Source organism: Globicephala melas, chromosome 9 (genome assembly GCF_963455315.2).
Source record: "Globicephala melas chromosome 9, mGloMel1.2, whole genome shotgun sequence".
Taxonomy (NCBI): domain Eukaryota; kingdom Metazoa; phylum Chordata; class Mammalia; order Artiodactyla; family Delphinidae; genus Globicephala; species Globicephala melas.
The window spans coordinates 12,023,616-12,049,463 of record NC_083322.1 but is presented as its reverse complement, the minus strand read 5'-3'; the positions used below and the strand labels follow the sequence as shown (position 1 = coordinate 12,049,463).

Below are 25,848 nucleotides of genomic sequence, written 5' to 3'. Positions count from 1 at the left end.
ATATGCTCCCCGGAAGTCTTCTGTGATTAAGCCCATTCATATTTCATCAGTAGCTTATTCCAGTTCACCAAGCACAGACGGACAGGCTGTTTCGATGTTTCCTAGCCCTTGTTCCTATGTCACCTTGGAATGGTCAGCATATTTTGTGACTTCCCCACATGTGGAATATAAGGTTCCTGATAGCTGAGATTCTTTGTCTTCTCAGAGTTGGGATGATTCTAGAGACCCTGCCACTGCTTAACCAATGCAGATTTGGATGGTAGTTGGCAATAGGAGACAGAATGCTAAAATCATGGTCTCACTATCCAAGGTCACAAGACGGGGGGGCTCTTAAGTTATCTCACTTCATCGTCTACATTTGTGCCTAAAAAGAGGTTGTGAAAAATTTGAACAAATTTTGCTATTTTCCCCCCTCTGGTTTCTTTTATCTCCAATTGACAGAATACAATGCACAGTCATGTAATTTTCAACAAATACATCAGCGATACAAACCCTTTGAAACTGGGCTACATTGAGATCTGGGGAGTGGGCAGTGTCTCCGTTTCCGGTGTCAGCATCTCTGTGAGCGGCATGGTTATAACACCCACCTTCTCCTACAACTCTACAACACAGGTTTGTGACCAGTGAAAAGTCCAAATGGTATTTCCCAACCCTGAGCTACCTAGGGCAGTTCCTTCCTGCTTCCCTTCCAGATGATACCCTCTCCTGCAAAGCCCTTCCCGAATCCCTCTGTGTTCCGTGTGTCAGAGAGGACAGCACGGAGATGAAGGGAAAATTCAGGGTTTATTATCATTTGGAACTGATGGTCTGGATCCTTACTTGTCATGTACGTCTTCTTGTCTGCAAACCTATGTAAAACTTTGTCTTTGCCTCAGAGATCTACTTCTCAAACAGCTTGAACTACCATATTTTATCAATTATAAGACACCGTCAGTTAAAATTTGCTCCTTTATTTCCCATGCCACAAAGAAAGAAAAAGTCTTAAAAAAGTATGATTCTATGCTTTCCTATCACTTAAAACTTCTATTTTAAAAATATGGAAAGCTTTACAAAATTTCTTTAACCAAAGATTTTTATCATTTTACTATGATACTGCAGAGGAAAATGTTGGGTGGAGATACATGGACATTGATAGATCTGCATCAAGGTAATTTAGGAGAGGGAAAATCTAACTGTGAAGAAATATTAGAAATATCTTAACCGTTTTATATCATTTAAGTTTTTCTTTTATTATTTAAATTTCTAGGTAAATATTTTAAATTATTTTATTTGATTTATTATTATTTAGAAGAAAAATATGTGGCCCGAATTGGTTAAGATATTTCCTCTGAACTATCAAAGGTGTTGGTGATACATCATTTCATAAAAATTCTTTCCCTGCTGTCTATGCAATTTACTCCAAAGCCACTAAGATCCTTTATACAAGTTTTCATCGTAGCATATTTTTTTGATTTTACTGTCAGCCAAGATACATATTCCTTTCTAAAATGATTCTTAAGTGGTTTACAGTCCATCCATTCGTAACACCAGTAGAAGCAATGAAGTTCACACGTGTACAAACCGTTGTCAGGAGGGCTACTTGTTCACAGTAATTCCAAGCCTGTTGATTGTAAGACACATTCTGATTTCATGAATGTTAAATATGTGAAAAATCTGCACCTTGGATTTAATGCAGTGTTGTGGTTCCAGTACCTAGCCTCATGGTAAATGGGCTCTTCCCTTGTGTGCTTACTTCTTGCTTTTTTCAGAACTTTCTTTTTTCATAATCCTTCCTGATTACAAAGCCTGAAATGAAAGTTTTCCTTCACTTTGTATTTTTTACTTGTTTCCTCATTTTTGTGGTTTTCTTGTCAACCAACTTCCCCAACTCGACCAAGAGCTTTTAAAGGATTTTGCCCAATTTTGTTGCTGACAAACAAGCTAACTACTGCACATGCGGTGAAACTTTATGGAAAGTATTTGCCTAGAAAAAAACACTGAAATATCAGACTCTTACTGGGCAATCATCAAGGCGCCATAAGGGAGGAGGAGAAGCAGGCAATAAAAGGAGGGCTCCGAGGACATTTTCTCCAATTTGCACAGTTGTTTCTCTGCAGTGGTTGTGTATTTCATTATTTAGGGTCTTGTCGTCTTTTCCCTACGTACTGAATGATTTTTGTACTCTAAGGGATTAAGAAATACCCTTCTCACCTGAAAATCTGAGGGCAGTCTGGAAGCTAGGCAACGACTTGTGAAAGTGTGTATGGACCACTGGCTTGTATCTGATTTGCTTGACTGCAGTAAACTTCAATCACCAGACGCCCAATGCTTTTTCTTTGGTTCCCAACAGGTGTTAAACATTGATGTGACCAGCAGAAACCTCAGCTTACACAATTTCACTTCATTGACATGGAGAGCACTCTGAATTTTTAGAGCAAGATCCTAACTACGAATGGCTTTGATACTACTTATACTTCATGCTCATAAAATTATTGTGTGTTGCCAGATCGTGCCCAGTACAGCTAAAATATTTTCTTGGTTTTGTTTTATGTTCTGTCTGTGTTTTAGCCCTGTCCTATAGGCAGTAGGGAGGTGTGGAAAACTGCGGGTTACCTTGATGTCTCTCTGTGATTAGTATGGTACTGATGGCTAAACATACATATACTGAAGACGCACTGGGTCCATGATGAAGCATGTGTGCGTGTATATGTGTGTGTGATTAGGGGATGGGCCTACTCTTGTTAAATATACAAGCTACAGCTTTCCAGGATAGTTCGGATCCTAGAGCTAACTAACTCCTCAAAACAGTATCCAGAAAGAACATCTGCCAGGTAGTTAGTTATAGGGAGATGGGATAATTTGCTGAGAGCATGATATAAGGAGAAGAAAAGGCAAATGTAGGGAAGGTAAGCAGGAGAGATGAGAGAGAACAGATGATGAGGATAAAAGTGACCATGACAAGTAAGAAGATAACATACAAGTATTAGGAATAGCAGCCTCATGGGAAGGAGAAGGGAAGAGCTAGCTCATTTGAAAACAAGAGGAGGGGCTAGGGGAAATCCTTAGCCTGTGGGAATAGGGCTGGGGTGAGATTTAAGCAGGCAAAGTTGAAGGAAGGCATCTGAATGTAAAAAATAACTTATTTTTGCTGTGGTGTGCTTTGAAATATGTAAACCTTATTTCTCTACTCTGTGCCCGATGTATATAACCACAGTTCACACAAATGCATGCAACTCACGTGCCAACTAAAAATAGGCAAGCAGATTTACAAAAGATTTGGAATTTTGTGGTAATTTGACCGTGGGTAATCTCACTTCGGCATTAAAACTTCTTTCTATTCAGCAAAAACCCTTCTGAATTGGTCTTGTTCCCTTCGGCATCAGAGTTCCTGCGGGCTAATCCACCAGGGAAATGATCAGGTTTATGGTTATTCACCCTTTGCCTTATGCCTCTGGCATGGGTTTTTCTTAGGTTTGTGGGAGGCTGTGCTTGTTGTTTTTCTAATCATCATAGAAGTTACTATACTTGGTAACATAACTCTGGCAAAAACAGAATTTGCAGCACTGTTGGTTAAAACACTAGGTGGTTAGATTTTGGGATAAAGAAATTATATACTAATGTTCAACAGGGATATTTACTTTTAGTATTACTTGAAAATGAGTGTATTAGAGATGAATGTGTTTGCTTTCCTACGTCTTTTTCTGTCTTTCCCTTTTTTAATTGAAGTATAGTTGATTTACAATTGTGTGTTAGTTTCAGGTATACAGCGAAGTGATTCAGTTTTATATATATATGTGTACATATATAACTTTTTCAGATTACTTTCCATTATAGGTTATTATAAGATATTGAATATTGTTTCCTGCGTTATACAGTAAATCCTTGTTGATTATCTATTTTATATATAGTAGTGTGTATCTGTTAATCCCATACTCCTAATTTATACCCCCTCCCTTTCTCCTTCCTTCCTTCCTTCCTTCCTTTCTCTCTTTCTTTCTTATACCAGGAAGCCAGATTCTACTTGTTTACTCATGTGTCAGTGCCTCCATAAGGCTACATAAAAATAATATAGGTAAATTAGCTTAGTATTCTAATTATCAAAATAAGAGGCTTTTGGATGAGAGCTTGCACTAACTAGGCAACTAGTGAAACATGGAAAAACAACCACAGGAACACAGGAATCCTTTGATCAAAAAGATGGGAAAGGGCTTCCCTGGTGGCGCAGTGGTTGAGAGTCCGCCTGCCGATGCAGGGGACACGGGTTCGTGCCCCGGTTCAGAAGATTCCACATACCGTGGAGCGGCTAGGCCTGTGAGCAATGGCCACTGAGCCTGCGCGTCCGGATCCTGTGCTCCGCAACGGGAGAGGCCACAACAGTGAGAGGCCCGCGTACCGCAAAAAAAAAAAAAAAAAAAAAAAAAAAAAAAAAGATGGGAAACTTGTCAGCTATCCTTTGATAAACCCAGGAAGGCTACCAGTAGGAAAGAATTATTTACTTGATATATGAGAAATATTTTATGTTATCATCAAGGACATATTGCTAGAAGTTGGCTCTGGTTGCTACAAAATGCTCAAGGAGAAGATTTCTTACTAGAGAATCCTGATTGCCAAGTCTCTGAGTGAAGCATGAAAGGCTTTACAACATTTGTAGCGTCAAGGGCCCTATTGACAGTCTAATGGCATCTATGGAACCCCTCCTAAGAATGATGTTCTTAAATGCATAAAGTAAAATGCATACTATTGTAAAGGAATCCTATTATATTGAAATACAGTTATGCAAATATTAAAAAAATTTAATACATGAGGTGTTTTTAAAAATTATCACATTAAATAACAAGATCTAGCAAGTGGATCTCATGTCATAACGTCAGTGTGATGAGCAGCATAAACAATATTTTGAGATATCTACAATTTTTTTTTACACTTTATTTTTTTAATCGACTTATAGTTGATTTACAATGTTCTGCCAATAGCTAACTTCACTGTTCCTTCTTACTAATGAAAAATGGGAAGATACTGGCTCACAGGCTTGTCTCTTCCCTTCAAAATGTCTCTGTTACTTTTTCATTGGTCAACACAAGCATGTGACCTAATATCTTCCAGCTGCTGGTTAGCAAGAAGGGATGGTGAAGCTAGCTGTTTTCTGCACTATAGGAAACAGATTATAGCTGAGATTGTCAGTTAGCATTTAATGTGAATGATGTCACAAGTGCACACAGGGTGTGGGGAGTTAAGAGTAAACTGTCACACAAAGAATAGAAAGATTTGTGTAACAATAAATCTCCTTTCTTGATCTTTTGCCAACATATTGTCCCAATTTGAAACGAGATCCAGGTGCATTTTCCCTTTTTACAAAGGCTCTCTTGTACTAAAGCAAAAGATACGGTGTCTATGTCATTCTAGGAGTTTATAGAGGCAGAAACAAAGCTTCTGTGCGTGCTTGTGTGTGTGTGTGTGTGTGTAAGTTCATGCACATTATTTTATATGGGAAACATCATATTTTCTGCCAGTGAAATTAATCCAAGGGTACACTATAGCTTTCAGACTGGAGGTTCTCTGCTCAGAGTGGTCAAAAACTCTTGCTTGGAAAAGCTGACATTTTTCTAAATTGACTTTTTTTTCTAGGTAACTGTGTGCCTTTAAAAAAAAGTTGCTCCATTTTCATACTCTTTTTGTATAGATCTTATGCTTGTTTCTTTTTTTAAAATTAACATTTTTATTTTGAAATAAGTGTGGAGAAAAGTTGCAAACATAGTATAAAAACTTCATTATATTCTTCACCCAGATTTCCCAAATATTATCCATAAACTATAAATTATTTACCATATTTCCTCTCGCTCACACATGTGCACACGTGCGTATAATTTGAGAGTTTGTAGACACAATGTCTCAACATCACAAAATGCTTCAGTGTGTATTTCCTAAAACACAAGGACATATTCTTACATAACCACAATATAATCAGCCAAGTCAGGAAGTTAACGTTCATACAATGCCACCATCTAATGCACACACGTTAGTCAAATTTCACCAATCATCCCAATAATGTTCTTTACAAAAACCACTAAACAACAACAATGACAACAGCAACAGGTAGTAATTTGGATGAGGAGCACATGGTGCATTCATTTTAACTGGATTTTTTGGGGTTTTTTTTGTTTGGTTTTTTTTCTGTACGCGGGCCTCTCACTGTCGTGGCCTCTCCCGTTGCGGAGCACAGGCTCCGGACGCGCAGGCTCAGCGGCCATGGCTCATGGGCCTAGCCGCTCCGCGGCATGTGGGATCTTCCTGGACCAGGCCACAAACCCGCGTCCCCTGCATCGGCAGGCGGACTCTCAACCACTGCGCCACCAGGGAAGCCCTGGATTTTTGTTTTTAAGTTTACTGTGGAACTATACCTCAGCCCCTCATTTTCCTTCTTGATTTTGACATTTTCACAATTACAAGTCAGATCTTTGTAGAATATTCCTCATTTTGGGTTTGTCTAATATTTCCTCATGGTTATACCGAGGTTGTACATTTCTTGGACAGATATTACGTAGAATTGATGTTATGTGTTTCCTGGTATGCCTGTCAGGAGGCACATGATGTCTGTCCATGATTGGTGATGCTAATTGGCTTACTTCCTTGAGGTGGTGTCTGCCAGGTCTATCGTAAAATTACTATTTCCTCTCATCATAATTAATAAATATATAATGAGGAGATACTTTGAGGCTATGTAGCTATTGGGTTACTCTCCTATTTTGTCACCCATTGATGATTCTTGTCTGATTCAATTTATTACTATACATTTATTAAATGGTGATTTTCTAACTTCACATTTTTTTCTCTATATTCATTACTTGACATTAAAAGGGCTCTTCTTTCTTTGCTATTTATTTTTTGAGTGATGCTTGGTAAATAGCTTCTTCCCTGAGCCCCCCCAGATGCACCCCTTCTCTGAGATCCCCACACATCCTCACAATCCAGCAACTAAAAGTCTAACTCTTGGAAATCAGGGGGCTTCCAGGGCTCCTCTTCACTGGCGTTCACTTGGACTGGTCAGTGCCTGTGCCGTGGCTTCAATATGTGAAACCAGAATGGGATTCCTGCCCATCCAGGAAATAGACTAGTTAAGGGCAGTTGAACTTCTGGTTCAGTGGTTCTCAATCTCGGATGCATATTGGAAACACCTGGAGAGTTTAATCATTCACTAATGCCTGGTTGCTGCTCCCATCACCCAGGTGACTCTGATATGCTGTCAAGGTTGGGTGTCACTGCTGTGGTGGAGCAGTGGAGTCGGGGAGCTTTCTTGTTCGTCTCAGCTAAGTATAGCAGGAATTTAAACGTGGTGAGAATTCTAGCAAACAGGAATAAGAAACTAAGTTATCAGGTCATGAAGGAGAGGGAGACAGAGAGACAAGGGAAGGAGGAAGAAGCAGAAGGAGTTGGAGAAGAAAAATAGGAGAGACGGGAAGAGAGGAGAGAGGGAGGGAGAGAAATGGGGCAAAGTATAAACAATGGATAAAGCTCATTTTAGGGCCTATGGGAATTCTTGCGACTTTCCTATAAATTTGAAATTGTAACAAAATATTCTTATTCCTCAGGAAAGACCAGATCCTTGTAAACATTAGCCTGTGGGTCCTCTTGTCATCACAGAAAAAAGTAATGAGGGAATACATCCCTTATTTGCTCTCCACATTTAAGATGGAGTTTTGAGTAGAGGAGGTGAGATGCAAAAAGAGTTACACTCTCAGAGTCACTCAGAGCTGACCTGAACTTAGAGACCACTGAGGGAAGAGGAATGACAGAGACCCATCTGCCAGAAGGTTCTAGGAGGAAGTTGGGGTCATCCCTTTCCACCTCAACTCTGAGCCCTTCTTTTTGTAGTGTATCATTAGGCTTTCTGGAAACTGCAGTCACAAAACACATAAACTGGAAAAACACTTGAGGTCATCTAATTCACGCTCCTACCCTGTGTAGGAATGTTCTCAAAACATTTCCCTGTCTAATATATATGCATAATATCAATATAAATGCATCCCTTTTAAATATAGGAACAAATCATTCTCCATAGGTTGATATAAATATAGTTCCTCTCGGGAGGCAGTCAGCAGCGGGGGAAATGATCCATGGCACTGGGAAAGACTCAGAGGTGGATGCTGTGAACCCAAGGAGAAAATGGCCAGCCAGGGGCTGATAGAAGCTTCACCTCAGCTCCACAAGGGCGGGAGGGGGGGTGCTTGTCCATTTCCTGTTCATTTAGGTGGCTTCTGTTCTGACCTAATGTCAAGCTCACAGAGGATGCTCAGTGAATATGTGCATGGCGACTAAATGCTGAGATCAAGAGATGGAGAGGAAAACAAAATGAAAGAAGGAAGGCTTAATAAGAACCAGAAATTGAAGTGGGTACAGAGGAGAGGAACTGCACAGGGCCATGAGCTATACAAATGGAGCATTAGAAGATCCTGGCTGCAGAACCTTGGAGTAGCTGCCCAGCTGACTTGAACTTGTCAAGACAGACCCGAGAATAAGGCTGTAGCACAGACCGAGGTTTGTCATCAGAAACCCGGCCAGGAGGTTCTTCTGTTTTTGTCTTTTTGTTTTTACCGAAAAGATCGAGGTCGAAAGAATTTGCCTGGGGGGCTTGGAGTAACACAGATTGGAACAGAAATGTCAGACTTATTTGTTAATTGGGCAAACCAGAGAGAAAAGGTCTCTTTAGATTGTTTTAAGTTTCTATCTAGATTCATTTTTATCTGTGTGTTTCTTCACGCTGTAGAATGTAATTTGTGCACTTCAGACTGCCGTCAAAGGGCCTCAACCGTGTTTTAAGATTACGACCTAAAGGAGAGCCTTCATTTCACTTGAATGTTGACAGCAGAGAAGCCCAGCAGTGAACCCAGACGATCCCTCTGGCTTCGGGTAAGCTCGGCCCCTCAAGCAGTGGCGAGGAGTTTACGGAGGCTAGATCCCTGATCTCCAGGTAGTTAGGATCCCTCTAAATACCTCGGAATGTTCAGGGTAGGGGTCCCTTCCAGAAGGTAGGAACCGTGAGCAAGGCGGTTCATGCACTAGCATGCCCTTGACCTGTTCTCAGAGCCCAAGTCAGCCTCCCTGGCCAGTTAGGCTCTTGACACCTGGTGATCTGAATGTTGAGAACGTGATACTTGTTGAGTAAATAAAGATCATCTGACAGTGGAGGCACAGGTGAGGCAAGCAAGGCCTGCATTAGATGTTGCCCAAGCCTGGGCAGCCCGGCCCTCCAGTGCCCTCTGGATGCCTTATCCTGAGCCATTCAAGAGACCTCCCAGCTGTCTCTCCTGGACCGGAGGCTCAAAGGAAAGAGATGGCGACAGGAATCGAGGTGAATTCTATTTAACTTGGTGTCTTGAGCTTTGTTCCTTGTAAACAGAGCACCTTCCTTTACTGCAAATCACACATGTGGCTTGCTGTCTCTGCCTCACAGGGAGGGTTGGACAAAAATGTCAGAAGGAGAGAGAAACCGGAGCCCCTCCAAGGCCAGCCTGGGCTGAGGAGGGGTTACAGGGCTCCCGCTTCTGCATTCAAGCCCCCTCCTCCCCACGCGGCATCCCCTCAGTCAAGCTGGGGCACTGGACTGCTCAGAGACCCATCACCTCACCCAGCCTTGAATCTAGATTTTGTTAGAAAACGTGTGGTCCCACCAATGCTTCTAAAGCTTTAAAGGATGGGTTGCCGAGCTCGTCACGGGAAAGGCTTTAGGGACCCTGTGTCACGCCCAAGCCTGCAGTTTCATGGCCGAAGTCATGAGAAGGGCACAGGTGGAGGACTTTGGGGGCCAAAGCAGAGGGAGTTTCTGTGTTTGGTGATAAGGGGAGGCCTGAGCAGGGAGGGGCCTGAGTATGTGGCATGAGGAAACGGTATCAGGCTCCAGCCCGCAGGGTGGCTAGGAGCCAAGACACGGCCCCCTACCCAAACAAGAGGGCAGTCAGAGGGAGGCGCCTTGGTGTGGCAGTGCTGGAGCCCGAGAGGGTCATGGGGGCAGCCCTGAAGCCTACAGGGGTTCTGTCCTGGGGCTCCACTTTGCCTCTGGAGGACTCTAAGCAAGGACCCCGGGGAGCAGGGATGATTTCCGGAATCCAGCCTGTTGTGTTTTCCACTAGCTCCTGCAGGAGAAGGGAGAAAATGGGTGAAGGTGGAAGCATCCCCACCTCCTTTCCTCTCCTAAGACCTTACTTGGTCATCCCCAGGACTTGCAGCCTCACAGGCTAGCTGGGAGACTACCATCCACACCCACAGCAGCATCAGCGCTCTTTCTGCTCCCTCAGCTTCTCCTTCTTTGACCCAGCGTTCCTGCCATTGGCATTCATACCCCTCATTCTTCTCTTTTCCCGCCTCGTCCAGTACCCTCCCACTCCCCTCCATCCCTAACCCTGGGAGGGTGGTGTCTCCTGGGACACTTACGTCAATGGTCTTTATTATCACCATCTGCTGGGCCTCCTCGCAGGCCTTCTCAGCCTTTTTAATGTTCTCCGGAGTCCACTCCACATTGTTCATGGCCATCATGCCCTCCATGGAACTGTCATGGGCAGGAAGAACAGACACTAGTTTAGGGTTGACTGAAAGCTTTGACAAAATGTGTATAAAATAGCCTCACTTTTGTTAGCATCAGTTCCATGTTGGCATAAACCGTAAGGAATGTCTTACAACTCAATGGCACAACTGTGAGCTTGGCAGCAGAAATATCATCAGAGCTCAGAGAAGAGGATTTTTAAAAGTGAAAAAGAGAAAGTTCTGGGCTTCCCTGGTGGCGCAGTGGTTGAGAGTCCACCTGCCGGTGCAGGGGACGCAGCTTTGTGCCCCGGTCCGGGAGGATCCCACATGCCGCGGAGCGGCTGGGCCTGTGAGCCATGGCCGCTGGGCCTGCGCGTCTGGAGCCTGTGCTCAGCAACGGGAGAGGCCACAACAGTGAGAGGCCCGCGTACCGCAAAAAAAAAAAAAAAGAGAGAGAGAAAGTTCTGACTCTTTAAAGAAGTGTTTCTTAATCTGGGGGCCATGAAGTCCAAGAAGGTTGATAGGGTGACTTCAGGGAAACTATAAATGTCCTGAAATTATATGTGAAATAGGATGTGTCTGCAAAGATGTGCATTTTTCTTGGAAAGGAGTTTCAGCGCTTTCATCAGAGTCTCAGGGAGGCCCCTTAGTCCCAAGTAATTAAGGGTCACTACTTGAAAGTAAACAGTCTTTGAATCAGGTAGTGCATGAGAAAAAGGCAGACAAATACTTTGTACACAAGTGATCTGACTTCTAGAGGTCACTCTTAAGGGTCTTATCTTTCAGGATGACTCACTCTGATGCCTCCTCCCCCAGCACATGGGCCACGTAGATGATGTCAGCGTACCCCATGCAGCTGGAGATGTTGTTTCGGATATAGTAGAAGAGAAAGATGAGGCACATCTCTAACGGTGCTGGGACCCCCCTGGATAAGAAGGGAGAGAGAGAGAGATGGAGAGACAGAGATACACAGGCATGCAGAGAGAGAGGAACAAGGTAGGCAGAAACTAGATTAGGTGATCATTCTACCAATGAGACTGTTTTCCTTTTCCCTTAACCTTGAGCCAGCTCACTAATTGTTATTTACTACTTCTCACCACATTTGCTTTCTCCTCCTGTGTTTCTAATCGGTGGACAATTTTTGATATTATTTCCAAAGAAATATCCCACGTATCTTCCCCATCCTCTACATTTCCATTGCTATTGCCCTGGTTTGAGAAAAGATGGTTGAGAAGATGAGATAACATACCGAGTTTCCCAAAAAAGCCACTCCCTTTGAGCTTCCCTGGAATTCCCCATCTCTACATGTCAAAAGCAGGACCCACTCAAATATGTCACATGTTCAGGTCACTGTAATAGGACCTGATGATTTTTTTCCCCTGTGAATTCCCCTAGTGCGTTTTCCGCATTCTTCTCTTACGGTGTATTTTACTTTCTAACTTGTGTTGTAATCATTTGTATGGCTGTATTTTCTTCCTTGGAAGCATGCAATCCATTTTGAATCCTACAGACACTGAGACATTCCTGACACACAAAATATGGGTTCCTTGTGACCATAATAATAATAGCTAACTCTGACAATCTACTAAAAGTCGGGCAATGATCTAGATGTTTTAGGCGTGTTAATCAACTCTCCCCTAAATCTTATGAGATAGATAGTGTTAATTCTTTTGAGAATTAGGAAACTGAGACACAAGGAATCTGAATAATTTGTCTAAGGTTATAAAGTTATTAATGATCATGTTGACATTCAGACCCAGGCGATCAGGCCCAGAGTCCACGCTCTTAGACACTATCACATGCTTACCTTTCATAATCTTAGTGGGTCGTTGACAGAGAAAACGGGAATCCTTGTACCCATCTTACAGTCATGGGGATGTGAGAGCATGAAGCCCCATATGCCTGGGTAATACCATTGGAGAAAGAAAGGGGCTTCAGCTGGAATAATCTGAGTCACGTTATGGCCAAGGCCAGGGATGGGGCTCTATTCTGAGGCTACTGTCATTGACCACGATGGGGAGAGAGGTACTTACAAAAGTCAAGGAGTCGTGGTCCAGCGTCTGATAGTGACACCCTACCAACAATTCATCTCCCTGTGCAGAGCGAAACAAAGGCTCAAAGTAAGACACAGAGGGACTGGTACAGTCCTCTTGGCTAACAGTAGTGAGTGCTGACCCTGCCTTCCCCCAATGCCAGCCATGCCTCCCCCCAGGCTCCCACTGGCTTGATGGCCACTCAAGAAGGTAAATCTCAAGTCTCCTGCAGATTCAAGTCATAGGTATCATCTTTCCAGATTGTTTGGCGTTGTGTTCCAGTTCTGGAGCGGGACAAGGGGAGGGGACAGGAATAAGGAGAGGATGAAGCAGGGAGGGGGTCTATCAACAAAGAAGCAGCGTGTGCCGTCATTCTGTGGGCACAGATTGCCCGTAAAATGAAAAAGCTCCCTCCACTGTCATATTCCTGTCGTCACTACTCTAGGGATAGTTCTAGCTTCTCCTACTCCCAACTGAGCATAACGTCATGCCACAGAATAAATAATTATTGCTAACATTTATTTCCAAATACAGAAGGGAGAGCTTCCAATCCGTGTCTTCCTTACCTGTATTGCACGGCCTGCAGAGTGCGGCCAGCCAAGTGGATGTGGAACAGGTAGCCGCAGACCTGGATGTCAGGCACTGGGGCCCCGTTCATCTGTGGCAGGGAGGAGACCACCTGGCTTGTCAGGAACTCTCGTCTGGCCCCGCTCCTCGGTTTCCTCCTTTCACATCTGACACCTTCGTCTTATGACTGAGACACACCCCTTTAGTCCCTACTGGACCTCCTGGCCCCTCTTCCTGCCCCGCAGCCCTGCCTCCTGGCTCCCCCGCCCCATTCAGGTGAGCGATTTTCCTGAGCACCAGGCAGTGGGCATTCTCCAAATCTGGGGCTCAAGCTGTGCCTTGTGGGTCACAGCAGATTTGCGATGGGGAACCGGGAAGCTCAGGGGAGGAGGGGTGCCTCCCAGCTTCACCTCGTCAAACTGCTCCGCCTTACACAGCTCATAGGACGCGAAGGACTCGGCACCCGGGGGTACGAAGTGGATGGGCAAAGTGCAGAAGCCCAGCTGCAGGACACCCATGTCATATTTGCGTAGCTGCGCCGTGTAGTACACTCGAATCCCCGAGGAGCCGTACACACCTGGTGCAGGAAGGACCAGTCACAGGATGCAGGAGACCGTGTCGCACGGTGGGGAGGAAGAGGCCCTGGGAAAGTGGAGGGGGGGCGGGGGGGCGCTGCCAGCAGAAGACGTAGGCGTGCATCCTGCACCCCTTCCCGACACCTAGAGGGCTCAGCCAGCCGCACCGCCGCTCTCCCGTAAATGCTCTAGGCGCTCACCAGGAAGACTGTGCAAACTGCTGTAGTGAATCTCCAGTCGGACCCACTGGGGGTCCAAAGCCATCCCAGTAGAGATACCCACGTCACCTGGAAACTGATAACTCTGTTGGATGGAGGGTGATTTGGCGGCAAGAATGGCTGGGAAGTAGGTGCAGGGACCCGGGCCTGCCCTTGTCTTTTGGCCCTCGTCCCAGACCTCCCGTTTCCCCACCTTCCATCAATCCAACGATCCCAGTTGCCCAACCACACGTGTCCCCTTAGCGGCTGATTTCTCTCATCACACGACTCACGGTGTCCCCGACAGCCCAACCCATGATGACCTGTGAGCAGAGGGAGGAGGCGGGGTCGGCCCCGTAGCAGTCGCTGATGCCCTTGGGCAGAGCACTGGTGTTGCCGCAGGCGGTACACCAGGATGTGGTGCACCATCGTCTCCTTGTGATGGACCAACTTGGGCTCAAACTGGGCGGGGGACGCAGGACAGAGTGTGGTCAAGATCTTCTGGGCCATGTTCTTATCCCCCCTATTCCTTTTCCCCAAATAAAACTATGCCCGTCCCCACTTCTCTCTCTTTCTCTTCTGTTTCCTCTGTTTTTTTTTCCTTCCCCAACCTATCATTTCCCTGCACTCAGTCTGACTCCTCTCTCAGCCCTCACCCTTTTAAAATCCCTTCCTGATAGCACAACACACTTGATCCAGCCAGGAACATCCCAAGACTTTCTACTTTCCCTTAAGAACCTCGTCAGTTCTCTGTATTTGAGCATGTGATCGTGCCTTGTTGGATTCACTCTCTAAAGAAAACAATGGCTCCCACACATTTGCCACTCATTGTAAGGTCACACTTTTATTTATTCGATCAAAATTGAAATCACTCAAATGTGAAGTCAGATGACCGACTTGAGTTTCCTCTAGCCAGACTTTCCCGACTTGACAGCCTTTGGCCACGTCTCCCCAGCCTGCACCTCCTCCTGGGCTAAGAGAACACAATTCTGGGCCCAGGACAGGACTTATACTTTGTTCTTTGCAAACACTTATTAACCAATGACTGTCATCAAAATCGCTGCTGCACTGTGGGGCGTGAATAAAACAGTGCTGGGAGCTGTAGTTCTGGGCTCGGGAAATCATGAAACTGCCACCTCCACCAAACCTGGCCTGGCCCCCATGTTCTCCTGACCACCTCCCTCCTTCATCCTCCCAGCAGTTTTCTGAACACCATCTCTTCAGAGTCAGCCATGCCCACTGCCTGTCTCAACCAGCTTGACAATGTCCTGAAGTCTGTTTCATGGTACCTTGTAGATACGGTGCTTCTTGCTAACGATGGAGAGAGGGAGGAAGGTGCAGGCGTACGTAGTGTCATCCTCTGGGATGAAGAACTGGAGAAGGACACACAGAGGCTGAGCAGGTGGTAGGGAGGCTCCCGGAGAAGCAGGGGAAGGGACAGGTCGGGGAAGGGCGGCCACTTGAGGGCCAGTTTGACCATCCTTGGGGGACCAAGGGGAGTCAGAGGAACCTCAGTTCCAGGAACGTACTGAATATTGGGTGCAAGAGGAAGGTCTGGTTTGAGAGGAAGGTGGGCAGTGGCTGGAGGCGGCTGGGTGGGGAGGAGGGGCCTTACATCAGTGATCTCCAAGTCATGGATGATGGTGTCCTTGGGGACATCGAGATCATCGGGGTGGACAATTTGGAGCAGGAAGATGGACTCACAAAAGTACGCTCCCGATCCAGCTTCAGAGTGTCATCTGGGCCGTAGGTGGCAAGCACCCTCACAGTGTCACTCTGGGGGCATCGAGGTGCTGCAGCCCACGAGCAGCACTTTGCACACACCCACACCCAACCACCGACACAAGCCACTTGCTCACATCGACACAGTGGAACTTACTGGGACAGAGTAAAGGGACAAACTAGGTGATTAAATAGTTAATACCACAAGGGGATTGTAAGTAGAGAAAAAAGTATGGCGGACCCCTGTAAGTTAATGATCACTCAAGAAAGCAGGTTTACTTAACCACAAAACCAAGCAGGCTTGCTTATCAACAAAACCATGCAACAGAAGCATGAGACATGCCCCCAAACAATAAAACAATGGTGACATGAGACCCATATCCTTCCCAGTGACCTCAGTAAGTTAATGACCCCTAGGACATGCTCTCTGCACACATAGAAAACAAAAATTTATGGAAAGGTGACATGTCAAAGTGAAAGACCCTCACTGTACTGAGACCTGAAATAATTTTTCCGTAGTACCACGACAGTCCTGGCTTGATCATGTTGGGACAAGAAAACTCCCCTGCCCAACCTGGAGGCAGAGCTGATGATGGAAGCTTGTGTCTACTCAAGAATGAGGAAGAAGTTGGTCTTCTCCCCCTCCCCAGTTTTCCTTTGATTGTAAAACTGTAGACCACTAAGTTCTCTGGGGCGGCACCCTCTCACCCACCTGATATAAGCCTCACAAGCTTCCTATTCTAATAACTCACTTCTTATCTATCACTTTGCCTCTCCCTGAATTCTTTCTGCACTGAGACATAAAGAACCAGAGCTCCTTGGAGCCCCCCAAAATGCCACCTAGCTGTTTCAGAAAGGAGAACACTTCAGACTGGGGGTCAGAACTAGTCAGGTTCCAGTTCTGCCTAGAGGCTGACTTGCTGGAGATGTTGAGTAAGTCACACCCCCTCTCATGTCCCCGCTCTGAGCCTGTGTCCACATCTGGTTCATGACACTGAAGTTCAAGGAGATCAGACAAGGTTCTTCAGGAGGGGACACTAGGGAGGGTGGCATGGGGCTGAGTCAGTGGGAGGCCACCTGTAGAGGGCTGGTGGAATCAGAGGCGGCAGGATTGGGGCTGTGCCTGGGAAGGCTGAGAGAGACGAGGGCCCTGGAACCAAGACTGGCTGCCTGACAGGCACGGCCATTCCAGGTTGGGGGTGACTTCACCTCCTAGAAGGAAGGCTGCTTGTGAGCAAATGCTCCTCTCTCCTCCCTCTTTTACCATGATGTCTTGGTCTTGAGGGTCACAGGAGCAGAAGGGCCTGGAGAAGCGCATGGTGGTATAGATGGTGTCTTCTGTCAGTGCCTGCAGCTCTGCGTCCTGGCTCCCTCCTCCAGAGCGTCTTCATCCACCAGGTGCTGATTCTAGGGTCCAGGAAAGGTGAAGGGGTGAGAACCAGGAGCCCTACGTGGTCACGGGTTCAGAGTAGTCTGGGTCCATTTAGCCCCAATAAAGTACCAAATTAGCAGAACCCAGGTCTGTGTTATAATTTGCTCCTAGGACAGAGCATGGCATCAAGGGGGGATTCGTGGGGAAGAGGGATGGACAGTGTCTGATGGAGTTTAACCACTTGACCTTGCTTTGCTTCTCCCATTTCAAATCTCATCTCCATAAATCCTAATATTCCTGTATCCCCAAGTCTTAAAAGCTCACATATTCTCTGAACTGTCTATGCTATTCCTCTTCTCATGGGGCTCTTAACATGGGCACTTCGCCATATAAATGAAGTTCAGATTGAGTGAGACTGGGAGACAGGTGAGCTGCGTCTTCATCTGTAAAATGGGGGAAGAAACCTCATGGTGATGCTGTGAGGTTTAATGTGCAAAGAATTTGGACCAATGGCTGCTTAACCAAAAATGAGTAACAATTTTAAGCTATTATTGTTGCAGGTGCTGATGTGGTTAGATTATTTTATGTTGTGGTCTATTTGACTGATCCTAAAGGTAACTGAAGATGAGGACTGTGTACCAAACAGCTTTGACTCTTCCCCCAGTGACCTGCACCGAGACTGTGGTCCAGGACTCTCTCTCTTTCAGTCCAGTGGCTCCATTCCCTTGGCAACTTAGATACATGCAGTCTGGAAGACCTAGATTCAAACTCTCCAATGGACCATTTTTGTAGGGAGAGGTCAGCCATCAGTTGGTGCTCTGGGCCTGGATGTGTTTGGAAAATGCGGATCCTTCCTGGACTCAGAGCCACCCTCCACCCAGCAAGAGACCCTCACGCTTGGGAGGGAGTCACCCTCACACTCACCGAGAAATAGACATTGCCATCCGGCGAGACTGCTCCAACAACCAGATTGCTTCCCACCATGGTGTAGCGATTTGTGATACCCAAGCCCACCCAGCCAGCTGTCTGGACCTGGAGCTCAAAAGTGACAATCTCAGCCTCAAGGTTAAAGTCCCAGTGCAGGAAAGTAACATTAGAAGGATCTAGGAACATGGAATAACGCAGACGTGATGTGAGGCCCAGGTGGTTGCCTTGAGAGGAGGTCGGCAGGGCCGTAAGTAGGAGAAGCCGAAAGAGAAGGGCACAGGCCATGGCTCCTGGGGTCTGAAGCATCTCTCCTTAGATGGACACTCAAGAAGTATGGACTTATATGTACCTCTGCCTGTGCTAGGCACCGTGCCACGGGGGAGGGACAGACTGGGTCTTTTCTGATCTCATTATCTCTGGGTTCAGAGTGGTACCACTTACACAACTTGGAGGCATAAGGTGCCCAGAGAAGGTTGCCCTTGCCCTGGAGTAGGGACCTGGCGTGAAATTCTTGGGAATGAATCACTCAGTCTCCTCCCTCCTGACCCAATACCAGTGTCCTACCCATGGGGACCCTGCAGAATCAAGGAGGTTTTATTTCTTCCTGCCTCTCCCTCTATTTCTCTCTCCCTCCTTCCATTCTCTCCCTTTCTGCCCCCACCATCCCTGTATCCTTGGATGTTCTTACTGAGCGCTCTGGCCTCTGGCACATGTCCCTCACCCCAACTTCTTATGGGCATTTTCTATTTTGTCTCTATATAGAAGTGATGCACAGACAGGGAGTGGGACTCCAAGTGGCCCTGCCTTCCAGCCTCCCTACAGTGCAGGAGGAGAGGAGGTGTTGGGAGATGCGGAGGGGAAGGCTATGGTCTCCATCTCCTGGAGGAGTCTTTACTACTAATCCCTGGAAGGACATGTAGAGGTGAAGGAGCCATAATCAGCTTTCCAGATGGGCACGTCTGGGGCAGCTGCAAGTTTCTGCACGTCGCTGGGGAGGAGCAAAGAGGCGGAGGAGGGGAAGGAGAGGGAGAAAAGGGGGAATAAATGTGAATTTGCCTTTGGGGTACTCTGCATGTTGCCCTTCCTCCCACAGATTGCCATTTGGAGAAGTCACCTTCGGGGACCCTCCACTGGAGTCTTGGCCAACTTCCCCGCTGGCAAGCTCTTTGGTACGAGGCAAACAGAAGAAACGCAGAGGAATATTAAAATATCAGAACACCAGAGTGAAAAGGAACTTTAGATCCGCTTGATTTTCCAAACATTCCAGTCCACTTAATTTTTTGATGAGGAAATGGGAACATCAGGGAGTAACATGTGTAGTGCCCGAACCCCCATCCCGTCGGCGGCAGAGCTAACTGCGAGGCCATAGGGGCCCTGCCCCCGGGATGGTGCTCTTTGCATTATTTCCTTAGGTCACAGACACCCATAAGACACGCAGCCCCCTGGAGGCGTCTCTACCTGGCTTGTCCTGGTGGAGGGAGCTGGTGTCATTTGCTGGCTGCTCCTTAGGGAGGGGACCAAAGTCTCTAATCCTAGAGTTCTTTCTTCCAGTGTGAGTGACAGAGCTGATAATCTTTTGACCCTCAGTGTTCTTCCTCCATCAGACAATGGAGAGGATCTGAAAAATTAACAAGGATACATGCTTCGAGGGCCTCCTCCATCGCAGAATCCGGACCACACACCTCCACACAGGAATCCAGCTTGAGTGAGGGCACCTCTGTTTACACCTCCATTCAGGCCACGCATGTTCTTCTCATTACCTATGGAGCCCATCAAAGCTGGTAAGGACCCAGCTGAGGTTGTTCGCAGCTGCTGTGAGCACCTGAGTAGTAACTGGGGCGCGGTGGGGAGAAAACACCGTTCCCAAGAGGGCAAGCATACCACCCACCTCTGAGCAGGCAGAGAAGGTGGGGAGCCAAGCAGCCACCTGGAAGGAAGAGGCTTACTTTGGCCCAGGACGGGAGCCTGGCCAAGGCCAGAGGGTGGAGCCTGAGGAGTCACCGACCTTGAGGAACCGGAGCCCGGGGAGGAGATAACAGGGGTGTCAGAGACACTGTGATCCCCATCGCACTTGGGGATTAAGACAAATGGAGAATGGGGCCAGGAGATAGGACTGCCAGCCCTGTAAACCAAGATGGGTCCAGGATCCGTTTTCCTGCAATCCGCTCACCGGCCAGAGTGCTGACCACCACAACCCCAGTTATGGTTTTCTCCCCTCTCCCAGCCCCCTTTCCTTTAGTCATCCAAATCCCAGAGTTGACTCTCTCAGAAGCAGACCTCAGGATTAAGTGCACGAGGCTGGTGAGGACACACCATCTCGGCGTGTCCTTTGGTCTGGTATTCAAGAGGTGTGATTTGGGCAATGCTTCACAGAGCTCATCTCTCTCCCTCTCTGGAGTGACGGATGTGGCTGGGAATAGGTAAGGGGGCCAAAGACAAGAGTGACTCAGCACATGAGATCAGAGCAGAGGTTACCCGAGGGGAAGGGGACACGGGGGTGGGTGAAGGGGGTCAACTGCACGGTGATGCATGGTAACCATACTTGTGGTGGAGATCACTTTGCAGTGTGTACAGGTGTTGAATTACAATGCTGTACACCTGAAACTTACATACAAAAAAATCAGATTCCCGCCTCCCTCCCAAAAAAGGGAATCAGCACGTGTTACTTAGAATGCAGTGCAATTGACATTTTGTGCACATTTAGATTATGAAATTTGAAAGTGTGATATAGAAAATATTAATGAAGTTACACACGGAATCGTACATAATGAAAATCCGTATTTTTAAAAAAATCAGGAACCACATGGTTTCAAAGCTTGCGAGCCAAGTGAATTGTAAACTGTATTATGCCATCACCAGATGCCATCCGTGACTCACGTGAACCGTAGTGTTGCATGTATTAAAACCCCAGCAGATTAGAAAAAATAGTGACTCTGGGAGGCACAGACCCCCAGGATGCCAGGCCACTGCTGGGCCGCGACACAGACTCTCTCGGAAGATGGGTCTGCAGCCTCACCCTGCTCTAATTCCCTTCTCCATCTATGGAGTGTCCTGACACCAACTTAAATATTGTGCAGCCCCAGGTCCTGAAAGAGTAAAGTTCTGTTGCTAGACCCCTCTGTGTCTCCATAGTTCTGTCTATAACATGCTGAGGTTGTAGCCACGGTAGGTGTGGGTCTTTTAAATCTCATTTCCCAGATCATTGGTTACCAAAACACGAGGCCTCTTATCAATGTTAAAAAGTATGAGAACTTGTGATTTGAATCTCAGTTGATTACTAAGGATAGGAGATTAAAGACCAATAAAAGCCACTATATGTTTTTATCGGAAGTTTACAATTGCAATAATAGAGGCCAACTCATTAAGCGATTAGTCGCTGCCAGGTTTTACTCTCAGAAATGTTCATGTATGAATCCACTTACTCCTATGAAATGGCTTTCATCATTATCTTCGTCTTACAGAGGAAGAAACCGAAGTCCAAGTTCATACTGCCAGTAAGTGGCAGCACTGTGTGTTGCTGGGAAAATACAATTAAAAACAAAATCCCCTCCCAACTCAGAAAATCTCTCCACAAAGGTAGAAGAGAAAGAAAACAGTTTTATTATTGAATAATCATTAAGTCAGAATGTGATACACACCACAAGCATTTTGTTAAGAGATTGCAGAGACAAAAAGAAATTTCGGCCTATCATACAGACCAGCAGATCAAACCCACTACACACGTGTTCTCAAGCTAAGCAATAACTAGTCCCCAAATGAGAGGACTCGACAGGACCTTTTGTTAATCCACAGTTCACGCTGAAGTCACTTGGTAATTGGGCTATCTATCTGTGTTTGCAAATTGGCTTTACCAAAGGAGAAATAAACATGTTATATCTTTATGATGAAATCATTTTGCAACTCGGTGCCAGCCGTCTGCTCTAGACTAAGTTAAGCTCATCTTCCTTAATGTTTATATTCCGAAGCGATGGTTGCAGGTCCTTGAGAAAGACATTCCTGGGTCTTAATGCTGGCAAGAGGTGATTTAGCTTTTAAGAGTGTATGCATTTCAAAGAGACAGAGAAAGAACTTACAAGTTTTCTACAGTAAATGCTCTAAGAAAATGGAGGGGAGGAAAGTCTCTCCCCTTATTTTCAACAGGAGAACTGAGCCTCTTCCATTTGGTTTGTATTTGCTTTTACAGAGGAAAACACAGGTCACTGGAGATGAGTGTCCATTGCCGACCGCCCAACACTGACCTGCAGCAGCCTCTATGCCTATGAGAAGATGTCTTTGTTCAATCTGCAAGTGTGGCTTCATTGCAATGAGTTATTTTAATTCCTTGCAAAAACGTGAGGCACGGATTCAGCATGGAATCTCTGCGAAGCAGCTAAGAGGGTGCAGGGCCAGGCACCTTCACTAAGGCCCCCAGTGAGCCCGGGGAGTGTGTACGAGTGAGTGCGTGTTGGCGTGCCGAAACAGGAAACTCCAGTTTGAGGTTTGAGCCTCAGTGAGAAGATAAGATCTTGAGTTTCCTGGAAAAGCCGCTCCCTTTTGAGTGTCGGGCCCAGAGAGTCTCAGACACCAGTCGCCACCTTACAGGCCAAGATGAGCTCTCCTGCCTAGGCTGTCCCTGTCCCGCGGTCCCCATCCCACTGCCCTGCCGGAGAGGCCCAGGAATGGCCCTGTTTCCCATCCTGTGGGGCTGGGTTCTCATGGGTGCAGTGAGTACAGGTCAGAGGCCAGGCAGAGACAGCCAGTCGGTGGCTTGAGGGAGGGAAAAAGGGACTGGGTCACTGGGACCCCTGTGGGTACAGAAGGTTTTGCTCCCTGATCCCAGATCTGCGTATCTCCTCGCCCTGTGAGAGTGCCCGTCCTGTTCCCAGCAGCCTCCTCTCCGCCTTACTCATAGGACCCCCTCTTCAGGCTTCGGCTCTAACTAGTTATTTCTGGCAGTGACCTTTAGCTACCTTTACTACCCCCAGGACCTTTAGCCTGGCCTGCTTGTGTGTTTCAGATGCCGACACAAGCTTCGTGGAGCAAAGCCCCAGGTGGGTCCTGGTACCTCGCGGACAGGCTGAAACACTGCGCTGCATCCTGAGGAATTCCCAGTACCCCTGGATGAGCTGGTACCAACAGGATCTCCAGGGGCAGCTACAGTTGCTGGCCGAACTGCAGAGTTCTGGGGATGAGAAGGTCATATCCCTTCCTGGAGCAGATTACCGAGCCACGCGGGTCGGTGAAACAGAGCTGAGGCTACACGTGGCCAATGTGACCCAGGGCAGAACCCTATTCTGCACCTGCAGTAAAGACACAGTGAGACATCCTTCTTGGGCAAATGAATAAAAACCACCCCTGGTTCCCAACCACAGACCCAATGTCCTCCTCTGCCCTGACGGTCCCCCAGCCTGCTTCCTCCCCACCCAGAGACTCCCTTCTGGCCTCTTTACTACAAGCAGACCTCCCCTGCCACTTTCCCACTGCGCTTCAGAGACACTCAGCCAAATGAGCACAGCAATCGACCCGTGGGCTCTGCAGGGCTGGGGGCAGCCTTGACTCTGCCACTTGGGGCTTTGGGGAGGACCTCATCTCACTGAAACTTAGTTTCTGTGTCTGCAAAGTACAGACAGTAACTCTACCCAACTCAGAAGGTTGCTGCTAGGATTAACAACGCAATTCAGGTGAAGCCTTTAGGAAAATACAGAGGCACGTAGGAAGCACTTAATCACTGTTAGCTATTTTCTCCACAGTATGCGTGTATAAAAGGCATATTGCGGGCTTCCCTGGTGGTGCAGTGGTTGAGAGTCCGCCTGCCGATGCAGGGGACGTGGGTTCGTGCCCCGGTCCGGGAAGATCCCACATGCCGCGGAGCAGCTGGGCCCGTGAGCCATGGCCGCTGAGCCTGCGCATCCGGAGCCTGTGCTCCGCAACGGGAGAGGCCACAACAGTGAGAGGCCCGCGTACCCCAAAAAAAAAAAAAAGCATATTGCATTTCAATACCAGTATCAGTGCCCAGAGGGGTGCTGAAAAGAAACCCAGAGAAATTCTGGGAGCTCAGAAAAGGAGTAGAGTGAATATCTCAACGTATGACCCCCCCACTCACACCCCTGGAATAAATAAGCACACGTTTTTTCCCATTAGATCCACATTTCTCGGCACTCAGCACTGCCTAAATTTCTCACACCTCAAGCTCAAGTCGATCTTTCTAAAATTAAGATCCACAGAGAGGGCCTGACCTAGAAAGGACCAGCGTCTGGGTTCCATAGTGGAGGACTTACCAAATATTGACCTAAAAGCCGTGGCTCAGAACTGGGTCTGCAGCCTGAGGAAGGGCACACATGGAGTGAGGGCAGAACAAGGAGACTCAGCCCCAGGCAAATGGCCGGGAACCAGCAGGAGAGGCGTTATGAGAGAGAACCCCATCCTGAGACCCCTGCAGAGATGGGAGACCGGACCGCAGCTAATCCACTCTGCTTCCAGCTCAGCTAATCCACTCTGCTTCCAGCTCGGAGCTTCTCCATCCTAGACGGTGTGGACCACGTGAGCAGGTAACTGGGGTGCAGGGTGGGAGTGAGTTAATAAGGAGGCATTTCAAAGGCAGCCCCGTCTCTGATGGCGGGGTCGGGGGGCGTGTGGTTTGCGGTGCAGAGCTGGAAGCACTTGCTCTTTCCTCAGTGCTTGTGGGCAGTGAGAAGTTTTTTCCATCAGGGAGCGCCATCTGCCCACGGATCTCCACGACCTGCACCAAGGGCATGACAGCAGCCATAGGTGTTGGTCTTCTCTCAGCCCCTTTCAGGTGTGGTGGTGAACACCTGCCCAGCTCTAGAGGACAAGGACAGGGATGAAGAGGAGGTCGAGAGCCTGGCCCAGAGCCCTGGGGGCATCTGGAGACCTGTGTTCTCTCATTTCTCCAGGAAGGGTACCTCTGTTTGAGAATATCACTGGGAGGTCCGCCGTCAGAGGCCATCGAGAGGCGGTTTAATACAGAGGAAATGGTAGGGCAGGGAGGCCCTGGGCCACCGGCTCTTAAAGGAAAGCTGGGGCCCTCTGCTGGCAGTTCTTAAAACAACTACAGCCAAGCATCTGGCTGGAGTGATGGAAAGGACCATTGCTCCGATGGGTTCCCTTCAACCTCAATCCCTGAGAGCTCTCTGGCGACTTCCTGGATGCAATTCTGCTCTCTCAGACCCTGAGCTATGCCTTAATACTATTGCCTGTATCCTTGATTCCATGGTGATGAAACTAGCCGTCGCAGAATGGCAGATGGTAGGGGTTCAAACGATGCTTTTTGACTGAATGGATAATGTTATTCCCTGGTTACTCAGATAGGAAATATTGATCAATGTCCTGTGAGTCTCCCGTCTTCAGGTTGATAAGTGATTTGTCCGTTTCTTTGCAAAGTATATTTAATTTCATTTTCTCCTTCAATACTTTAAAATGCTCTATTAGGCAAGTACATACCACCATTTTTTTAAAATAGGGAAATGGATGCTCAAGAGTTTGTATGACTTGCCTGATGTCACATAGCTAATAGTAGTAGAACCAGGTCTCAACAAACAGGAATTCTGTTTCTACGTCTAGGACTCTCAACACCTCTCTCTGCATAATGAATACATCACTACTGGGATGGGGGAGGTGTTACCTGGCCGGCATCTTTGCCCCCTCCGGAAAGCCGATGCACATAACATGGCTAGTGATGTGGGAATTCCCTGGTGGTCCAGTGGTTAGGACTCGGTGCTCTCACTGCTGGGGCACAGGGTTCAAACCCTGGTTGGGGGCAGTAAAAAACATTGCTGTAATGCCATCGGGAGAGGCCGTTTGGCAAACATGGTCAGAGAACGCAGGGAAGTCTACACACCACGTGGAGTAGGTCAGGTGAGTGGCCCGAGAAGAAGAGTGAGGAAAGGGCCAAGCTAGTCACCCTGGATGCAGGATCAGACTGGAATAGACAGAATTGCACTGATTAAATCTAATCACTTGGA

General features: G+C 47.2%; 1 protein-coding gene, 1 long non-coding RNA gene and 1 pseudogene across 2 annotated transcripts in view; 2 read left to right on the top strand and 1 right to left on the bottom strand.

Annotated features, from left to right (window-relative positions):
* The window catches only part of LOC115851771 (maltase-glucoamylase), a 135,346-nt gene extending 131,172 nt beyond the window's left edge, over positions 1-4,174 (top strand). Inside the window, exons 47-48 of the mRNA XM_060305220.1 lie at positions 442-612; positions 2,330-4,174. Coding sequence (XP_060161203.1) covers positions 442-612; positions 2,330-2,404 — 246 coding nt within the window. The 3' untranslated portion in view covers positions 2,405-4,174. The remainder of the gene's footprint in view (positions 1-441; positions 613-2,329) is intronic.
* A 7,112-nt stretch (positions 4,175-11,286) lies between these two features.
* On the bottom strand, positions 11,287-18,172 carry LOC115851773 (putative DBH-like monooxygenase protein 2; annotated as a pseudogene).
* Positions 18,173-23,862: 5,690 nt separating this feature from the next.
* The window catches only part of LOC132597847 (uncharacterized), a 39,621-nt gene continuing 37,635 nt past the window's right edge, over positions 23,863-25,848 (top strand). Inside the window, exon 1 of the long non-coding RNA XR_009565244.2 lies at positions 23,863-24,414. This is a non-coding gene — a long non-coding RNA (uncharacterized lncRNA). The remainder of the gene's footprint in view (positions 24,415-25,848) is intronic.